Raw genomic sequence first — 17,452 nt, forward strand, 5'->3', positions numbered from 1 at the left:
AATACAGTTTTGTTCTAAATGTCGACATGGAAAAGTGAAAAACCCATGTCGACGCTTGTGTCAACCTTCCAACCATGTTCACCTTAAGCATGTCGGCCTATTTCCGGTGTCACTCCTGTAATGTCATCCTATGTAGCTGTCCCGGGTCACTCCTGTAATGTCATCCTATGTAGCTGTCCCGGGTCACTCCTGTGATGTCATCCTATGTAGCTGTCCCGGGTCACTCCTGTAATGTCATCCTATGTAGCTGTCCCGGGTCACTCCTGTAATGTCATCCTATGTAGCGGCTGTCCCGGGTCACTCCTGTAATGTCATCCTATGTAGCTGTCCCGGGTCACTCCTGTAATGTCATCCTATGTAGCAGCTGTCCCGGGTCACTCCTGTAATGTCATCCTATGTAGCTGTCCCGGGTCACTCCTGTAATGTCATCCTATGTAGCAGCTGTCCCGGGTCACTCCTGTAATGTCGTCCTATGTAGCTGTCCCGGGTCACTCCTGTAATGTCGTCCTATGTAGCGGCTGTCCCGGGTCACTCCTGTAATGTCATCCTATGTAGCTGTCCCGGGTCACTCCTGTAATGTCATCCTATGTAGCTGTCCCGGGTCACTCCTGTGATGTCATCCTATGTAGCTGTCCCGGGTCACTCCTGTAATGTCATCCTATGTAGCAGCTGTCCCGGGTCACTCCTGTAATGTCGTCCTATGTAGCTGTCCCGGGTCACTCCTGTAATGTCGTCCTATGTAGCTGTCCCGGGTCACTCCTGTAATGTCATCCTATGTGGCTGTCCCGGGTCACTCCTGTAATGTCATCCTATGTAGCGGCTGTCCCGGGTCACTCCTGTAATGTCATCCTATGTAGCTGTCCCGGGTCACTCCTGTAATGTCATCCTATGTAGCGGCTGTCCCGGGTCACTCCTGTAATGTCATCCTATGTAGCTGTCCCGGGTCACTCCTGTAATGTCATCCTATGTAGCGGCTGTCCCGGGTCACTCCTGTAATGTCGGTCCTATGTAGTAATTACTACATTAATAGGTAATTTATTAATAATATGAATTGTAAGCTCCTTGGGCAGGTATCCAGTCGGCAGGTAGACCATGTCTAGGTTGACAGTCACTAGGTCAACACCTAAGAAGAATCGACTTGAACATGGTTCACACAGAAAAAGGTTGTCATGAAATTTTCACGATTTAATTATTTTTAACCGACTTGTTACTTCACGATCCAAATGGGCATAGTTATATTATAATAGTGTGTGGGGGGCAGCAAGGCACGGTGCCCAGAGCATGGTGGGCGCAGCGTGGCACGGTGCCCGAAGCATGGCGGGCGCAGCGTTGCACGGTGCCCGAAGCATGGCGAGGTAGGTTGGGGGTGTGTGATTTGTGCCTGGAAATTGCTTAGCGGGCGATAGCAGAGGGGGCTCCATATACCTGCACAGTACTAAGCGTCTACGCGATGGCATTACAGCAGAGTGTTCCGTGTGGCGCAGAGTGTTCCGTGTGGCGCAGTGTTCCGTGTGGCGCAGAGTGTTCCGTGTGGCGCAGAGTGTTCCGTGTGGCGCAGAGTGTTCCGTGTGGCGCACGTGTACAGCCTGCATGCAGTTGCCTGGCTCCTGCTGTCCTGTTGTTGGGGCAGTAATGGGGGAGGAGGGCCGGCAGGGGGTGGGTGTGGGAGTGTAGTAAACACCCCAGCCCCCAGGGCCATTTGCTTTTGATATACCAAATAGATCCTTTGTAGTAGTTTTAACCTATTCATTCCTCAGGAGGCTGGTACAGGGTGTACAGGAGTCATACCCTATAGGGGGTGTACAGACCCCGTCATGCTGATCTATAGGGGGGTTCACAGACCCCGGCACCCTAATCTGGGTCCCTTTCCCACCATGGCCCGAACTGTGTGGAGTGTATATGTTCTCCCCATGCTTGTGTGTGTTTCTTCTGGGTACAATTCAAAAATATACTGGTAGGTTAATTGGCTCCCAACAAAAATTAACCCTATAATGTCTGTCTGCATGTACATGTGGTAGGGAATATAGATTGTAAGATCCACTGGGGCAGGGACTGATGTGAGTGTTCAATTATTCTCAGTACAGCGCTGCGGAATATGTGTGCGATATATATATACCTGTTATTAGTCTCTGTACAGCGATGCGGAATATGTGTGCGCTATATAAATAACTGGTATTAGTCTCTGTACAGCGATGCGGAATATGTGTGCGCTATATAATAACTGGTAATAATATTCTCTGTACAGCGCTGTGGAATATGTGTGCGCTATATAAATAACTGGTAATAATATTCTCAGTACAGCGCTGCGGAATATGTGTGCGATGTATAAATAACTGGTATTAGTCTCTGTACAGCGATGCGGAATATGTGTGCGCTATATAATAACTGGTAATAATAGTCTCTGTACAGTGCTGTGGAATATGTGTGCGCTATATAAATAACTGGTAATAATATTCTCTGTACAGCGCTGTGGAATATGTGTGCGCTATATAAATAACTGGTAATAATATTCTCTGTACAGCGCTGTGGAATATGTGTGCACTATATAAATAACTGGTAATATTCGCTGTACAGCGCTGCGGAATATGTGTGCGCTATATAAATAACTGGTATTAGTCTCTGTACAGCGATGCGGAATATGTGTGCGCTATATAAATAACTGGTAATAATATTCTCTGTACAGCGCTGTGGAATATGTGTGCGCTATATAAATAATTGGTAATATTCTCTGTACAGCGCTGCGGAATATGTGTGCGCTATATAATAACTGGTAATAATAGTCTCTGTGCAGCGCTGCGGAATATGTGTGCGCTATATAAATAACTGGTAATAATAGTCTCTGTACAGCGCTGTGGAATATGTGTGCGCTATATAATAACTGGTAATAATATTCTCTGTACAGCGCTGTGGAATATGTGTGCGCTATATAATAACTGGTAATACTATTCTCTGTACAGCGCTGCGGAATATGTGTGCGCTATATAATAACTGGTAATAATATTCTCTGTACAGTGCTGCGGAATATGTGTGTGCTATATAATAACTGGTAATAATATTATCTGTACAGCGCTGCGGAATATGTGTGCGCTTTATAATAACTGGTAATAATAGTCTGTGTACAGTGCTGCGGAATATGTGTGCACTATATAATAACTGGTAATAATATTATCTGTACAGCGCTGCGGAATATGTGTGCGCTATATAATAACTGGTAATAATAATGTCTGTACAGCGCTGCGGTATATGTGTGCGCTATATAAATAACTGGTGATAATAATCTCTGTACAGCGCTGCGGAATATGTGTGCGCTATATAATAACTGGTAATAATAGTCTGTGTACAGTGCTGCGGAATATGTGTGCACTATATAATAACTGGTAATAATAATCTCTGTACAGCGCTGCGGAATATGTGTGCGCTATATAATAACTGGTAATAATAGTCTCTGTACAGCGCTGTGGAATATGTGTGCGCTATATAATAACTAGTAATAATAGTCTCTGTACAGCGCTGCGGTATATGTGTGCGCTATATAATAACTGGTAATAATAGTCTCTGTACAGCGCTGTGGAATATGTGTGCGCTATATAATAACTGGTAATAATAGTCTCTGTACAGCGCTGTGGAATATGTGTGCGCTATATAATAACTGGTAATAATAGTCTCTGTACAGCGCTGTGGAATATGTGTGCGCTATATAATAACTGGTAATAATAGTCTCTGTACAGCGCTGCGGAATATGTGTGCGCTATATAATAACTGGTAATATTCTCTGTACAGCGCTGCGGAATATGTGTGCGCTCTATAATAACTGGTAATAATAGTCTCTGTACAGCGCTGTGGAATATGTGTGCGATATATAATAACTGGTAATAATAGTCTCTGTACAGCGCTGCGGTATATGTGTGCGCTATATAATAACTGGTAATAATATTCTCTGTACAGCGCTGTGGAATATGTGTGCGCTATATAATAACTGGTAATAATAGTCTCTGTACAGCGCTGTGGAATATGTGTGCGCTATATAAATAACTGGTAATAATATTCTCTGTACAGCGCTGTGGAATATGTGTGCGCTATATAATAACTGGTAATAATAGTCTCTGTACAGCGCTGCGGAATATGTGTGCACTATATAATAACTGGTAATAATATTCTCTGTACAGCGCTGTGGAATATGTGTGCGCTATATAATAACTGGTAATAATATTCTCTGTACAGCGCTGTGGAATATGTGTGCGCTATATAATAACTGGTAATAATAATCTCTGTACAGCGCTGCGGAATATGTGTGCGCTATATAATAACTGGTAATAATAGTCTCTGTACAGCGCTGTGGAATATGTGTGCGCTATATAATAACTAGTAATAATAGTCTCTGTACAGCGCTGCGGTATATGTGTGCGCTATATAATAACTGGTAATAATAGTCTCTGTACAGCGCTGTGGAATATGTGCGCGCTATATAATAACTGGTAATAATAGTCTCTGTACAGCGCTGTGGAATATGTGTGCGCTATATAATAACTGGTAATAATAGTCTCTGTACAGCGCTGCGGAATATGTGTGCACTATATAATAACTGGTAATAATATTCTCTGTACAGCGCTGTGGAATATGTGTGCGCTATATAATAACTGGTAATAATAGTCTCTGTACAGCGCTGCGGAATATGTGTGCGCTATATAATAACTGGTGATAATAGTCTCTGTACAGCGCTGCGGAATGTGTGTGTGCTATATAAATAACTGGTAATAATATTCTCTGTACAGCGCTGTGGAATATGTGTGCGCTATATAAATAACTGGTGATAATAGTCTCTGTACAGCGCTGTGGAATATGTGTGCGTTATATAATAACTGGTAATAGTCTCTGTACAGCGCTGCGGAATATGTGTGCGCTATATAATAACTGGTAATAATAATCTCTGTACAGCGCTGCGGAATATGTGTGCGCTATATAATAACTGGTAATAATAGTCTCTGTACAGCACTGCGGAATATGTGTGCGCTATATAATAACTGGTAATAATAGTCTCTGTACAGCGCTGCGGAATATGTGTGCGCTATATAATAACTGGTAATAATAGCCTCTGTACAGCGCTGTGGAATATGTGTGCGCTATATAATAACTGGTAATAATAGTCTCTGTACAGCGCTGCGGTATTTGTGTGCACTATATAATAACTGGTAATAATAATCTCTGTACAGTGCTGTGGAATATGTGTGCGCTATATAATAACTAGTAATAATAGTCTCTGTACAGCGCTGCGGTATATGTGTGCGCTATGTAATAACTGGTAATAATAATAAATAAAGGTAAAGTGTAATGTCTGCGGACTGTTGCAGCCCATGCAATTATAGAGAGGAGCTGGTTGGGATCATGTTTCGGCATCAGAGAGGTTAAATGGAGGGGGAGGGGGGGGGGGTGAGCTGGTGACTGCCAGGTGAAAAGTTCAGCAGTACCCCCAGCTTGTGGCTATGAGCTGGGCCCAGGGCCTGTGGGGGGCGGAGAACTGATAACATCTCCCTCACATTCCCCTACAGAAGGGACATCAGCCTCCTGGTGCAGTGCCCCCTGGGTCACAGAGCTAGCCACGTCCTCTCTGGGTGCAGTGCCTCCTGGGTCACCGAGCTAGCCACGTCCTCTCTGGGTGCAGTGCCTCCTGGGTCACCGAGCTAGCCACGTCCTCTCTGGGTGCAGTGCCTCCTGGGTCACAGAGCTAGCCACGTCCTCTCTGGGTGCAGTGCCCCCTGGGTCACAGAGCTAGCCACGTCCTCTCTGGGTGCAGTGCCTCCTGGGTCACCGAGCTAGCCACGTCCTCTCTGGGTGCAGTGCCTCCTGGGTCACCGAGCTAACCACGTCCTCTCTGGGTGCAGTGCCCCCTGGGTCACAGAGCTAGCCACGTCCTCTCTGGGTGCAGTGCCCCCTGGGTCACAGAGCTAGCCACGTCCTCTCTGGGTGCAGTGCCCCCTGGGTCACAGAGCTAGCCACGTCCTCTCTGGGTGCAGTGCCCCCTGGGTCACAGAGCTAGCCTCGTCCTCTCTGCGTGCAGTGCCTCCTGGGTCACAGAGCTAGCCTCGTCCTCTCTGGGTGCAGTGCCTCCTGGGTCACAGAGCTAGCCACGTCCTCTCTGGGTGCAGTGCCTCCTGGGTCACAGAGCTAGCCACGTCCTCTGTGGGTGCAGTGTCCCCTGGGTCACCGAGCTAGCCACGTCCTCTCTGGGTGCAGTGTCCCCTGGGTCACCGAGCTAGCCACGTCCTCTCTGGGTGCAGTGCTCACTGGGTCACCGAGCTAGCCACGTCCTCTCTGGGTGCAGTGCCTCCTGGGTCACAGAGCTAGCCACGTCCTCTCTGGGTGCAGTGCCTCCTGGGTCACAGAGCTAGCCACGTCCTCTCTGGGTGCAGTGCCTCCTGGGTCACAGAGCTAGCCAGGTCCTCTCTGGGTGCAGTGTCCCCTGGGTCACCGAGCTAGCCACGTCCTCTCTGGGTGCAGTGCTCACTGGGTCACCAAGCTAGCCACGTCCTCTCTGGGTGCAGTGTCCCCTGGGTCACCGAGCTAGCCACGTCCTCTCTGGGTGCAGTGCTCACTGGGTCACCGAGCTAGCCACGTCCTCTCTGGGTGCAGTGCCCCCTGGGTCACAGAGCAATGAAATGGCTACATTTATGGCACCCCATCTGGTCTGCAACCAGCTTGGGTGCTGTACGTCCTTCCAGGTGCCAGTTGTGTATCTGAGGAACATACATCCGCCATGTAGTGTGTGGGACGCTCGGTCCACCTGTGGCTGATCTTCTTCTGTCCACTTTGGATTTTCCTGGAAGGAAATACTTTGACTGCGTTATGTTGCCAGTTTGTGCGGCACATGGAAACCACGGCCCAGCGCTAGTGTCGCAGGATCAGCGAATATATCTGCAGCCATTTTCTGCACCCAGATTACTGAACCAAAGGGAAGCCATTTTGTTTTTGCAGAACAAGTGTGCGTGTTCGTTGGAGGGCACAGTTGGCTGCAGGGGTGATTGAATCAGAGCATGTCACACAGCCTGCCCCCCCCCCCCCTCCATCCGCCAGGCTGGGGGATTTAGTGACAGATGGGGACGTCTGTGACTGAGCTATGAGCTTACAGCCCTGAGCCCTGTCCTCCTCTCCCTGTCCCCGCTGGAGGTCTGTTGCCCTGCCTGGGGTGCGTTGGGGTGAGCGATCTTCTCGCCCAGGTTTGGGAGGAGGGAGACCTGTCCGTCGCCTACGCTTCCCTTTGTGTTACTCTCCCCAGGAAGACTCGATGAGTCTCCATCTCTCCACAGGGCCCAGGGCTGGTGTTAAAGGCCTCTCTATTATCTTCCTTCCTTTCATTGCCTGTTTGTTTGATTCCACTGTGTGAGGGGCTTCTAGAGGCTGCTGCGTGTGCATACATAATGGGTACATGGTCCTTAAACGCCCCCCTCCCCTCAGCGCGCTCCCCCGCTGCCGCTCTGTCTGTCTGTCCGGAGTCACAACAGCAGAAGTAAAGAGACTCTCTAGTTCAGTGACAGCTGGGACTTTTAACCCCTTTAATGCTGGGATACAGAGGATTAGGATAAGCCTCGAGCTGATCCCCAGACATGTGCCCATCCCGTCCCCCTCTCCCCGAATCTTCCCAAGTACCGCCGTCACCCTGGCAAGCGTCTGCCTTCACCGTACTGACTTCTATAGGGTCACCCCCAAAGTATCAGTGTGTCCCCAAGTGTGTATCGCCATGTCCCCCTCCTTTCGCCAGCGTCCCTGGTTCCTGCCAAGGCTCACTAGCTCAGCCTGTAGGTAGGCACCCGTCTGTGGGGTCTCTGTAGCCTGGCACTCTAGTCTGGCATGTGCCAGGATAAACACTCTGATGGTGGGGTGCCAGTCTGCCACTGGGGAATCCCTGATGTAGGGTCCGTTGCTTCACAGGCCACTGATTCGGCCCCCCATTACAGATACGCCGTACCCCTGCTGCTGGTAACACGCTCAGTGCCAGGGGGCAGTGGTGAGAAGCAACGTTATCTTCTAATGTAACTGTGCCCAAACCATGCCAGGGACATATACCCCGACCCGCCGTACCCCTGCTGCTGGTAACACGCTTAGTGCCAGGGGGCAGTGGTGAGAAGCAACGTTATCTTCTAATGTAACTGTGCCCAAACCATGCCAGGGACCTGTGCCCCCAATTACAGAGCCTCCATACCCCCTCACTGCTGGTAACACACGCTCAGTGCCAGGGGGCAGTGGTGAGCAGCAACATCATTGTCAAATGTAACTGCGCCCAAACCATGCCAGGGACCTGTGCCCCCAATTACAGACCCTGCTGATAAAGATCTGCGCTCATGTGTTTGCTGAGAGCGTGGTGAAGGATGGGTCACCTGCCCTCCTCACCCTCCGCCCCTTGGTATTACCTGCCCTCCTCACCCTACGCCCCTTGGTATTACCTGCCCTCCTCACCCTCCGCCCCTTGGTATTACCTGCCCTCCTCACCCTCCGCCCCTTGGTATTGCCTGCCCTCCTCACCCTCTGCCTCTTGGTATTGCCTGCCCTCCTCACCCTCTGCCCCTTGGTATTGCCTGCCCTCCTCACCCTCCGCCCCTTGGTATTGCCTGCCCTCCTCACCCTCCGCCCCTTGGTATTACCTGCCCTCCTCACCCTTCGCCCCATGGTATTATCTGCCCTCCTCACACCCTCCGCCCCTTGGTATTGCCTGCCCTCCTCACCCTCCACCCCTTGGTATTGCCTGCCCTCCTCACCCTCCGCCCCTTGGTATTACCTGCCCTCCTCACCCTCCGCCCCTTGGTATAACCTGCCCTCCTCACCCTCCGCCCCTTGGTATTACCTGCCCTCCTCACCCTCCGCCCCTTGGTATTACCTGCCCTCCTCACCCTCCGCCCCTTGGTATTGCCTGCCCTCCGCTAGTTGGTATTACCTGCCCTCCTCACCTTCCGCCCCTTGGTATTACCTGCCCTCATCACCCTCCGCCCCTTGGTATTACCTGCCCTCCTCACCTTCCGCCCCTTGGTATTACCTGCCCTCATCACCCTCCGCCCCTTGGTATTACCTGCCCTCCTCACCTTCCGCCCCTTGGTATTACCTGCCCTCCTCACCTTCCCCCTTTGGTATTATCTGCCCTTCTCACACCCTCCGCCCCTTGGTATTACCTACCCTCCGCCCCTTGGTATTGCCTGCCCTCCTCACCCTCTGCCCCTTGGTATTGCCTGCCCTCCTCACCCTCCGCCCCTTGGTATTACCTGCCCTCCTCACCCTCCGCCCCTTGGTATAACCTGCCCTCCTCACCCTCCGCCCCTTGGTATTACCTGCCCTCCTCACCCTCCGCCCCTTGGTATTACTTGCCCTCCTCACCCTCCGCCCCTTGGTATTGCCTGCCCTCCGCTAGTTGGTATTACCTGCCCTCCTCACCTTCCGCCCCTTGGTATTACCTGCCCTCATCACCCTCCGCCCCTTGGTATTACCTGCCCTCCTCACCTTCCGCCCCTTGGTATTACCTGCCCTCATCACCCTCCGCCCCGTGGTATTACCTGCCCTCCTCACCTTCCGCCCCTTGGTATTACCTGCCCTCCTCACCTTCCCCCTTTGGTATTATCTGCCCTTCTCACACCCTCCGCCCCTTGGTATTACCTACCCTCCGCCCCTTGGTATTGCCTGCCCTCCTCACCCTCTGCCCCTTGGTATTGCCTGCCCTCCTCACCCTCCGCCCCTTGGTATTACCTGCCCTCCTCACCCTCCGCCCCTTGGTATTACCTGCCCTCCTCACCCTCCGCCCCTTGGTATTACCTGCCCTCCTCACCCTCCGCCCCTTGGTATTACCTACCCTCAGCCCCATGGTATTACCTGCCCTCCTCACCCTCCGCCCCTTGGTATTACCTGCCCTCATCACCCTCCGCCCTTTGGTATTACCTGCTCTCATCACCCTCCGCCCCTTGGTATTACCTGCCCTCATCTCCCTCCGCCCCTTGATATTACCTGCCCTCCTCACCCTCCGCCCCTTGGTATTACCTGCCCTCCTCACCCTCCGCCCCTTGGTATTACCTGCCCTCCTCACACCATCCGCCCCTTGGTATTACCTGCCCTCCTCACACCCTCCGCCCCTTGGTATTACCTGCCCTCCTCACCCTCCGCCCCATGGTATTACCTGCTCTCATCACCCTCCGCCCCTTGGTATTATCTGCCCTCCTTACACCCTCCGCCCCTTGGTATTATCTGCCCTCATCACCCTCCGCCCCTTGGTATTACCTGCCCTCCTCACACCCTCCGCCCCTTGGTATTACCTGCCCTCCTCACACCCTCCGCCCCTTAGTATTACTTGCCCTCATCACCCTCTGACGCCTGTTTCACACGACCAAACCCACCAACATTGGTACCCGCGCTCTGTGGAACGCTTATCGCATTGTCTGTGAGGTAATTGACTGCTGGTGCCACAGGCTGAGCGTGGCCTACAGGGGGCGCCGGATTATTGCCCCAGATACCATGGTCCTGTATTACTGCTTGTGCCCACTCCGTGCCAATCGCTACTGATGATAATGATATACCCTCATCGCCTTACACCCTATTGCTCCGGTACCATTAGCAAGATGAGGCGTCCGGTCACTGATGCTCCCAGCATCCAGCCCTGGTCCGCTGCCGCCTCCTGCAGCCAGTCCAGCATTAGTACACCTGCACAGGTAGTGTAGTGGTTAGCATTGCTGCCTCTCAGTACTGATGTTCACATGTGTGCGGTTCTCACCAGACTCTGTGTGGTTTTTGTATGTTCTCACCATGGGTTTCCTCCGGGTACTCCAGTTTCCTCCCCCCAAAAATATGCTGGTAGGTTAACTGGCTCCCAACAACCTGAGCGTGAGGTAACCTTATATTCCCCTGACACACCGTGCCACAGCGCTCAGCCTGATATAGAACTGATAACAGAGAGTAGTAGCTGACATACTGCTTGGTCACAGAAGGCAATGGCTGACGGGGCTATATAACTCCTGTACAGTAGATTACTGGACATTTTCTTGTATTAGATGGCGTTCTCCTGAGGACCCGGTTAAAGCCTCCCCATGCGTTTTCCCACGCATGCGCGTTGGCTCAGCGAGTCTGATCTCCTCTCCCTTTCCCTTACAGGAATTAGAAGACGCTCTGCACCGGGATGATGCGGGATTCCTCAGTGAGCTCGTGTCTTGTCTTCTGCGCGGCTGCTACCAGCGAAGTGACATCACGTGAGTGCACAATATCACACCTGTGTGTCGGCTCATACGTGGCGCGTCGGCTAATCGGCACAGTAGCGGGGGTACACACTAGTAGATATATCTACAGACGGGGGCAGCGTGTTCTCCATACACTGCCCGATCCTTCCGGACTGACTGTCAACATCTGTGAGAGATGCACAAAATATCAGCAAAAATATGCCAGCATCGCTCACATTTGTTATATAAAATTCAAATAAAAAAAGTTGTGTATAAAAAAAGGTATTTCCTATATAAGGTGACATTACCGGTCGTTATGATGAATAAATAAAATGTTTGCCGGTTTTCACACTTATTTTGACAAATTCATGTGGCGCTCAAAGGGTTAAGAAGCGCTGAGCCTGTGGGGATCCTTGAACGGTCTGTGTGTCTAAGGTTATGCTGGGGGGGTGCGGGCATATTGCTTGGTAAGTCAGTCCCCGCCCACTGCGTCACTGTTCTCTCTCTGTGAGGTAATATTTCTCTCTCCCAGCGCACAGACCTTCCACGTCTACCTGGAGGATATCATCAGCTACCGCTGGGAACTGGAGGAGGGGAAACCCAACCCGCTAAATGGAGCCGGCTTCCACCAACTGCCCCATGGCACCCGGCTGGAGATCCTCCACCGACTCTGTGACTACCGGCTGGACGCAGACGACGTCTTTGACCTTCTTAAGGTGCGCCGTTGTCCTGGGAGATCCACAGCTTGGCAATGTGCCTCAGATACCAATGGCGGATGCTACATGGGCTGAGACAGTGACATTCATTTATTGTCAGTTTCTTATATAGCAGCAGATTCCGGGTATTTACAGACAGTCAGAGGTATGAGGGCCCTGCTCGCAAGCTTACTGTATAGGCATCTCCGCCTATCCGTATACTGGGCGCTAAGGACATCGCTGAGCCATGTCCCCCATTCTGTGCCTCCACAATGTAACTAGTTAATGAATTGATTCCGCCAGACCACCCACCTACAACACAGGGCCTGATTCATGTTTGTACGCAATGGCCGATGTTCACGCAACGGTTCAATTATCAGACTGCGCACATGGCGCAATCCCGATTGCAAAGAGGATTACAGCGCAGAGACTGACAGGAAGTGGACGTTTGGCAGCGTGAGCTTTCATGGCGTGAGCCTGACGGTAGCCGCGAGGTCGTACATGCTGAAACATGGTGTCTGCGTCACTTCTGTTGTGTACACCCTGTGTCGCTATAGTCCAACCCATCGCTTTGCTCTTCCTCCTCTTTGCATATAGGTGGCAAACGTGCACACAATTGCGAATAAGTGGCGATGGCACCGATTGGCGTCTCTTCATTCAGGACTGCAGCGGCACTTGCTCAGTAGCCTAGATAACTGCATTTGAGTACAAACCTGAATTGGGCCCATCGTACAATAGTGAGATCTATACAAACCGTATCCATTGCAGAACTGTGTGTGACGGTTCCTCTGTAGATGACATTGCACTGTGTCTATCGCTGTGTCATCCTCTTCCCTAAATGTCTGCAGACACCAAAGGAAGTGTGTGTGCAACAGGAAAATGTGTCCCCCATTGCTATGTTCCATGTCTTCAGTTTGCACATATATGTATAGCTGTAATACTTCTTGGTCGCTCTGTGCTCAGTGAATTAAGATGCGGTCGTCCTAATATAAGGTGTGGTAATAAATGTCTCCTCCATGTATGTGGTAAATGGCGGTAATACCGCAGCCTTCCTGACTCTCCTCACGTCTCTCCTTGTGGGTGCTGCTTTCAGGGCCTGGACGCGGACAGTCTGCGCGTGGAGCCGCTCGGGGAGGACTCACTGGGTAATCTGTACTGGTACTTCTATGGCACCAGACTCTACAAGGAGGAACCTTCCTGGGAGAAGAGGCAGCGGGCACTGGAAGAGTAAGAGACCCCTCGTCGTGTTTCCCCTTCCGCAGTCAGCACATGGGGGCTTATTACCCCGCTCTGCGAATTCCTACCGCGTCAGATGCCGGCCATGGATGTGCACATTATAGTCAGCTGCTGGGGTTAATATTTGTATTGGGGACACTGAATACGGTACAGATATTATGCAGCACATTTTCCATTGGGTGATATTTCCGGTTACATCACATTTTCTCTGATTATCGTTATTTTTTGCATCTTTTAGGGCGAATGCGGTGCCTGAGAAACCTGTACGGAAAAGAGGGCGCCCCCCTAAAAAGAAGTTGCTGCTGGAAGAGGCTGTGGTCAGGTGGGTGTTGTGTTGGGGTGCTACAAAATGGCGTATAAAATACATGCGGGTAAAGGTTTGATGCAAAAAGCTGTAAATAATCTCTCACGTCAGATCTAATAATGAACGGCTGATCTGCATATCAGTGGCGTGTTTGTAATGGGTGCAGTGCACCAGGGCCCCTGAGTCCCCGGGGGGCCCGCACCACACATGCTGCACCCATTGTTTTGAATACTTACCCTACTGAGTTCCGCAATGCCGGCCTCAGCGCTGCTGAAATCCCCAGAAGAATGGCTGCCACACCATTTTTCTGGAGATAGGCACTCGTGCAGTTGGGTCTGAGCACCAGCGCGGATCAGGGGATGGAACGGTGGAGGGGGCCTGGCCGGGCTGCTGCATATAATCCCTGGGAGGAGCCTCATTCTCAGGTGGTTGTGCCCGTAGCTCATTATGTAATTCGCGTGGGGGGGATTCAAGTGATTGCGGTAAATGTCCGCACTAAAGTGGGCATTTACAGCGATTTAGTGCCCAATGGGGTCACCAGGCAATTCAGTTGTGGCCCGTTTTATTTTCATACGGTATTTGACCCATTTTTGCAGCTGTCGGATCCGTATGTTTTTATGATCACGGCCACAAAAAAATGGTCCGTTATCGCCAATTTTTTTCTTCACAGATGGGCAGGTGAAATCCACGATATAGCCGTCGATTGGGGCTAATTGAATTAACCCCCGGGGATCAATTTAGTGCTCATAGTATTGATTATCCTGGTGCAGTGTATATTTTAAATTACAAATGTGACTTATTCTGTAATGTTCTGTTACAGGGAGCAAGTTGACGTAAAGCCGCCGCCAGCAGTGGATGAAGTACTGAGCAAGAGCGGTAAGGGGAACCTCGACTTCATCAATGTAAATAAAACCCGGTACTCCGCCACCTAAACCCATCCCTCCCTGCAGCCTAACCCCAACCTTCCCACCCCCTACACCATAACCCTAAACACTTACATGAGGCCATGTGCGACCAGCATTGATCATTTAAACTGCTCGACGCTGGTTTTCTCGATGATGTAACATCTCGGCGGTTATTCCGTGATGCGCTGCAATTTACAGTATCGCCTTATGCTCAAGGTAGCTAGAGTCCATGGTATCAGAGCGCGGGACCAGACCTGTAAGTGATCTCATTGTACCTTTCCTTAGACCGTTCCCCCGGCAAAGGGCTCTGGTGCCTCCTCTGCCAGACGGAGCAGGAATGGAGAGCGGTCACGGAGAGCTTCCGGGACAAGGCCAACCAGAAAGAGCGCCACCTGTATAAGATTCTGAGTGAAGAGTTCCTGCCGGAGATCTGCAGCATGATCTCGCAGAAGGTGAGACCCCCCCCAGATGCACCTCGAGACAGGAAACGAGTCTCTGCCTTCTGGACCTTCACTACTACTTCTTATTCTTTCTGTTAGACTCAAAAGATGAAGATGCCGGATGACCAGACTCCCTTAACCTCCAAGCGGTCGTCCAACCATTCCGTGTTCTCCGCCTTCCAGCAAAAGGTGAGCTGCTGACTGGGAACCATATCTTTGTACTGCGGTATACGGTGGCCTGGTTGTGTTACAGCGCCATCTCCTGGTAGAAGAATGTAACGCCTCTGTGGTCAGAAACTATTTATTGACGTTATCCTGCTGTACACTGGAGAGCCATAAACCCGCCTATTGCGCCGATTCGCACGATGGTGATGGCGTCAGTTTATGGCTCCTGTGTGTGCTGAGTAATTATAACCCTGTGCCCCACAGGAGGCGGATCCCTTCAGAGCGCAGGAGGAGGAGGAAGAGCGGCAGCTACTGATGGTGATGCAGAGGAAGGAGCAGGAACTGCTACAGAAGGAGGAGAGGAAGAGGCTCATGGCTGAGAAGGTGAAGTCCGTGGAAGGTGAGACGCGTGGGGTCACAGTGTCCTATACAACCAATCAGACGCCAGCTTTCATTGTGGATCCTGTTATTGACGTGACTATTGCATGATATGATAGATGGTCATTATAAGGTTGTAATGCGCAGACACCATTGTGACTTGTGTAGAGCGAGCGCGGAGGAGGAAGCTGAGGGAGGAACGCACCTGGCTCTTGTCGCAGGGGAAAGAGTTACCCCCCGAGTTATTCCGCCTGGGACCCAGCTCGCCGGTCAGAGAGGATTATCGAGTCCCCGACCTGTAAGTTCCATGTACAGATGTTTCCGGTGAGTGCGGCTCGCGGTCAGGTCTCCTCACGCTCTCCGCTTCCTCTCTCCTTAGACTGAGCTTTGATTTGGACGATCACTACACCGCGATGTACAAAGGTGAGCGCTCTGCCGGCAGCGCCGGTGTGTCCCCTATGTAACCGCTCCCTCCCCGTCCTTGTCACTTATGGTTTGATCTGCGATTGGCCTCTGTATATGGAAGTAACGTCTGGCCATGTTCCCCCATCTCTCAGTCCTAGATGCTGTGAAAGCCCACAAGGACGCTTGGCCATTCTTGGAGCCGGTGGACGAGTCGTATGCCCCGAATTATTATGACATCATCACGGTAAGGACAGACTCGCCCCCAGTGGTAAGGGGCTGGGTACCCTTGGTTTGTGCACACTGTGTACTTGGCTACACCAGTATCGCTGGCTAGAAATGTGTATTATAGACCACTCCCATAGAGGACACTGCGGTAAAGGAGCGTCCAGGGAACGTGAAGTTGGCGGCGGCTGCGGTCCCCAGGTTGGATTCCGGCTTGTAGTATGGGAGGAGGGTCAGCCGCCCCAATAACTGAGTGGTTACAGCATCGCCATGTCCTGCTTCTCTTCCCCAGTGCCCGATGGACATTTCCAAGGTGGAGCAGCGGCTGTGTTCCGGCTACTATCTCACCAAGGACCAGTTTGTCAAGGACTTGAAAACCATCTTCCGGAACTGCGTAAAGTACAACGGGGCAAGCAGTGGTAAGTGGTTATATGGCGGTGCTCCTGCGCCATGTCTGCTATACTTATCTCCAGCAGATAACATGCGGGTCCCTGCTTACTCATTTTGTACCGGTTTTAGGCGTACATAAATCAGATTCTATGGCACAATAACATTCTTACAATTTGACTATTACCATCTCTTTCCCCTGCCTGACATCATGTCACTGCCCCTGTCCTTACTGACACATCCCTCCTCTCCTGATATACTCTGTGCTGCTGGGGACCCTGCTCCTCCCACTATATAATTCTCAGTCTGTGGCTTCCTGCTGCCTTCATTCCCCTCCTAACATCATGTCATTGTCCCTGTCACATGCAGCCCTGTCCTCACTGACACCTCACTCATCTCCTGATATACTCTGTGCTGCTGGGGACCCTGCTCCTCCCACTATATAACTCTCAGTCTGTGGCTTCCTGCTGCCTCCATTCCCCTCCTCCCATCATGTCACTGCCCCTGTCACATGCAGCCCTGTCCTCACTGACACATCCCTCATCTCCTGATATACTCTGTGCTGCTGGAGACCCTGCTCCTCCCACTATATAACTCTCAGTCTGTGGCTTCCTGCTGCCTCCATTCCCCTCCTCACATCATGTCACTGCCCCTGTCACATGCAGCCCTGTCCTCACTGACACATCCCTCATCTCCTGATATACTCTGTGCTGCTGGGGGATGCTGCTCCTCCCACTATATAACTCTCAGTCTGTGACTTCCTGCTGCCTCCATTCCCCTCCTCACATCATGTCACTGCCTCTGTCACATGCAGCCCTGTCCTCACTGACACATCACTCGTCTCCTGATATACTCTGTTGTACTGGGGACCCTGCTCCTCCCACTATATAACTATCAGTCTGTGACTTCCTGCTGCCTCCGTTCCCCTCCTCACATCATGTCACTGCCCCTGTCACATGCAGCCCTGTCCTCACTGACACATCACTCCTCTCCTGATATACTCTGTGCTGCTGGGGACCCTGCTCCTCCCACTATATAACTCTCAGTCTGTGACTTCCTGCTGCCCCCATTCCCCTCCTCACATCATGTCACTGCCCCTGTCACATGCAGCCCTGTCCTCACTGACACATCCCTCATC

At 51.4% G+C, this 17,452-nt stretch overlaps 1 protein-coding gene across 1 annotated transcript in view; it reads left to right on the top strand.

The window, feature by feature from the left end:
- CECR2 (CECR2 histone acetyl-lysine reader) overlaps window positions 1-17,452 on the top strand; it is a 52,157-nt gene that overhangs the window by 12,090 nt on the left and 22,615 nt on the right. The window contains exons 2-13 of the mRNA XM_083180887.1: window positions 11,116-11,210; window positions 11,710-11,893; window positions 12,966-13,099; window positions 13,347-13,430; window positions 14,233-14,288; window positions 14,603-14,769; window positions 14,857-14,946; window positions 15,187-15,322; window positions 15,469-15,598; window positions 15,680-15,723; window positions 15,858-15,949; window positions 16,220-16,346. Coding sequence (XP_083037013.1) covers window positions 11,116-11,210; window positions 11,710-11,893; window positions 12,966-13,099; window positions 13,347-13,430; window positions 14,233-14,288; window positions 14,603-14,769; window positions 14,857-14,946; window positions 15,187-15,322; window positions 15,469-15,598; window positions 15,680-15,723; window positions 15,858-15,949; window positions 16,220-16,346 — 1,339 coding nt within the window. The remainder of the gene's footprint in view (window positions 1-11,115; window positions 11,211-11,709; window positions 11,894-12,965; window positions 13,100-13,346; window positions 13,431-14,232; window positions 14,289-14,602; window positions 14,770-14,856; window positions 14,947-15,186; window positions 15,323-15,468; window positions 15,599-15,679; window positions 15,724-15,857; window positions 15,950-16,219; window positions 16,347-17,452) is intronic.

Source organism: Crinia signifera, chromosome 4 (assembly GCF_055691185.1).
Source record: "Crinia signifera chromosome 4, ASM5569118v1, whole genome shotgun sequence".
NCBI classification, from domain to species: domain Eukaryota; kingdom Metazoa; phylum Chordata; class Amphibia; order Anura; family Myobatrachidae; genus Crinia; species Crinia signifera.